Raw genomic sequence first — 3,851 nt, 5'->3', positions numbered from 1 at the left:
TATTACATTAAGTTTTTTGTTGTATAGCCGTGCGAAAAAAGTTTGCTTATAATGCCTTTCCTCGCTTTTTTTTTCTACCATTAGTTTAAGAACGGTGTACAATACGTTTTTAAAAACGAGAATGAAAGGCTAATCAAACGGTAGAAGGAATATCTTAACTACTATTTAACCAATATAATGCAATATACAAGAGGTTGCAAGTTCGATTTTACCAAGATCAAATGACCACAAATCAACCAATAACAGGCAACATTGAGCCTGTGAAAATTACTGCTATATTACAATTGCTGTTATCCTTTTGTCCCCCTTTTAGGACAAAACTCTATTCAACATCTCAATTTTGTTATTCTGTTCTTTTTAGTATTAACAGTGGACTACAAAAAAAAAAAAAAAAAAACAGCCAGGCAACATTTTAAACAGCCTTTTTTTCTATTGAGAAAGCTTAGTAAACTTGCATGCAAATTATTCAAGTAAAAACCAAAGAGTAGTAAAAACAATGGCTTAAAGACGGTCAGATACCTCAGATCATAACATATGATCCACAGTGAAATGTCTTATACGCTGACCTTTCTGCTACAGTACAGTAAAGTAAAGTACAGCACAGTACAGTACAGCACAGCATAGTTAATCAAGGGACTGGTTATGAAACCTTAAAACTTTTAAAAGCGAGAACAATGTTGTCACAATCGATTTTGAACTGACCGTGATAGTGCACAATCTATTGTTTTCGCTTCGAACAGGTTTCGCAAATTAGTTGCGCATAATTTAATCGAAAGATTTGATTGGTTATATTCTGGAAAAAGGGTGTGTTTTGTGCACTGTCAAGGCCAAAAATACAGACAAAAACATGAAACAAAAAGACTTGTTGAGTTTCATAACCATCTCCGTGCATCAACTATGAGCACAGTTACAGTACCCTAATGGGAAGGAGCTTCCCTCAATTTTCCTTACAATTTTATACAAGGACTCAACCTCTAAAGAAAGCTCTGAAATAAACTGTCAGAAAAGAAACAAAGAAATATATTCATTATTCACTTGATTTTAGGGTGTCACATTGCATGCTAAGCCCAGACCTCTGAGAATCCCCTCCACTTAATAATACTCGAGTATATTGTCCCAATCATAGAAATGATCACTGAACATACACCCTGTATCACCACTAGTGAAATCCAACTTAGTTTCATGAAAGGGATCCAATTTGTCGAAATCTCCTTTAAAAAATCTAAATGACGAGGCCTTCGCCTTCATGGCCACATGTGCGTTGCAACAAATGCTCTTCTTAACTGTCAATTTATCCTTTTCATAATCGTAGCACTTGATCTCTAATTTGAGCAATTGGAGGTAAGGAAGCATGCTGGAACTAACCACACATAACAACTCATTGCAGATTACCATGCTTTTCACACCAGAGCAAGTTAAACTACCAATCGTACTCCACTCATTAGTAAACAAATTAAGGACTAAACAACTAGACACAGCTTCACACCAATCATCACGACCTCCAGCAATGTATATCTTTTCCTTTGTACTGACTCCAAGAGCTCCAAACCTCCCATAGGGCAAATCCGATACCTCCTGCCATTTGTTTTCCGTGGTATCGAATCGTGAGCACTGCCTCGAGGGTTCAATATCTTTAAACCCACCGATGATGTAGATATGCCTGCCCCAAGCCACAGCACAGACAAACTTTTTATCAAGGGGGTGTGTTGGTGCAATGACAGAATTCAAATCGAGGTTGAATCTCCAAAGCCACGTTAAATCCTCTCCCTTTTCTTCCACAACAAAACAGACTTCATTTCCAACAACTAACACTTCTTTAAGGATTTGAAGTCCAGGGATGATTTTCAAGTTTGTACCGAATTTTGTCCACGGAGCTGGAGACCAGCGGTTAAACGATGGATCATAAACCTGCGTACTGATGATGTCTTCAGTAACAAGGAACAATTTACCACGGCAAGAAATTACATGTGCGTGCTTTGGCAAATCCTTGGGCCGGTCCCTCTCGTGCAAACGATAAAATTGGTCTTTTTCAGGAACGTAGAAAAATGTGCAGAATGCTGCCTTTCCAGTCATTGCGATGCCACAAATCTCAAGGGACTTCCTAGGCCGAGATTCTGGTCGAGGAGCAAGACAACCGAAAGAATCGTCAAGCCCCGTCAACGCCTCAGTCACGCTATTGAAGCATTCTTTGGTTTCTCTCACAAGATCATTGGTCTCGACATCACTGAGCAAAAAGTCACGCGCGATGAAGTTAAGGCGCACGTGACGAAAGAGCTTGCCAAATTCTACGTTTCGTTCGCTTCTGTTGCAATTAACCCAGCGTAGAATGATCTTGAAAACCTCTTCCTCGGCGCTGATCACAATTTCGTCGCTGGCAATCCATTCCTCCACTTCGTGACTTGTCAAGTTCATAAAGTCCTCCGTCGCTGCGACAGCAGTTAAGTTTGAAAGGATGAATTTCCGGGTGCTGCAAATCAGCTTCTCGCAAAAATACATATTCGCGATGTGGAAAGTGGAAACGCAGTTTAAAGTTGACAAAGATTTTGCGAGAAACTCTGCAGCGATAGATTTAAGTTGCGAAAGAAGTAAATAATCTCCTGCTACAAAAAGATTCTCGGCATCTTCTCGGGTGGAGATTTGAACGTCGCCGTTGTAAATAAACTGCAGGACATCTGCCATTTGAGTATCGGTAAACATTTCCAGTCGAACGACTCCTTCCTTGTTTTCCTTCATATCGCAGTTGACAAGCTTATCAAAAAATTGACTTGCTTCGGAAAGAACATTTCTGTGAGCCTTGAACTCTTTACCATCATTGATTACCAAAATCAAATCACACGGACATACATTGACTTGTTGGATGTCCATGCCTGCGTGGCGTTACCCTACGAGCAGAGTCTCATTCGATCTTCCTAGATAACTCGGGAAGTCTGTCACGCGTGAACAGTAACCACAAAACCAAAAAATAGGTCCGCAATGCGTACATGTGTGGCTTACAAAATTGAGCTGCTTTGATGGGGAAGGTTACAAATTAAAAGGACCTGTTTTGTCATTGACTTTCTATTAGTAGAGCTAATATCTGATTACCGTTAGTTTTCAATATTGTTCTTCTCAATCAATAAAATAAGATAATTGACATATAACCGTCCTGAAATGCTTACTTTCAAGATGAGGGTTATTGGGCAAAGTTTTATGGAGGTTTCATTTTGACAGAGGTTGCACATGTAACCTGAGGATTTAAGGAACTGAAAAAATGTCAGCATCATGTCTTATAGTGGGCTGACAGATTCAGTCATGATTTTGTTTATGCAACCAAGTGGAATTGAGTTCTGACTTTGTCCAGGGCAAGTGATGTGAAATCAACTCCAGGGAAGCATTTCATATGAATGTTTTTGGCATTTTGTGTACCAGCGTAGGAGCACAAAACTTTGCAGAAGGGCTGGGACATACAGGAAATGATGTAACCTTCACTAGAAGCCACATAATTTGGGAGCTTGATTTGGTTTGAATGTAGGACTTTTGAAAATGTATGCATTTAAAGTATCATAATGCTGAATTTTCAGTAAATAAACACAGAAACATGCAGTTGATGTAAGTGGCTATGGCATTGCAAATGGAAGAATTTGGGAAAAAAAGATAGACGCATAACAATATCTGAACACAAGCAATGTTTTAATGAATCATATGTTGACTAGTGCTTATTAACATTGCTAATAATTTTTAACCCAATAAGATTAACGATTTTACCTGGAGGTTTTAACAAAAAGTTCAATAGAGATAGAGGGTGCATTTCTTTGGGGTTATGTGGATCAGGATCAGTGATCCAAGATCAGTGGTGCATAATGGTGCATCAA

General features: G+C 39.0%; 1 protein-coding gene across 1 annotated transcript in view; it reads right to left on the bottom strand.

Moving 5' to 3' along the window:
• LOC137980064 (kelch-like protein 20) overlaps nucleotides 1–3,569 on the bottom strand; it is a 4,379-nt gene extending 810 nt beyond the window's left edge. Inside the window, exon 1 of the mRNA XM_068827415.1 lies at nucleotides 1–3,569. This exon is cut by the window's left edge and continues 810 nt beyond it. Within this exon, the coding sequence (XP_068683516.1) occupies nucleotides 1,093–2,865 (1,773 nt within the window). The 5' untranslated portion in view covers nucleotides 2,866–3,569 and the 3' untranslated portion in view covers nucleotides 1–1,092.
• Nucleotides 3,570–3,851: the final 282 nt, after the last annotated feature.

Source organism: Montipora foliosa, chromosome 1 (assembly GCF_036669935.1).
Source record: "Montipora foliosa isolate CH-2021 chromosome 1, ASM3666993v2, whole genome shotgun sequence".
In the NCBI taxonomy this organism is placed as follows: domain Eukaryota; kingdom Metazoa; phylum Cnidaria; class Anthozoa; order Scleractinia; family Acroporidae; genus Montipora; species Montipora foliosa.
This window is presented reverse-complemented; position numbering and strand designations above follow the sequence as displayed.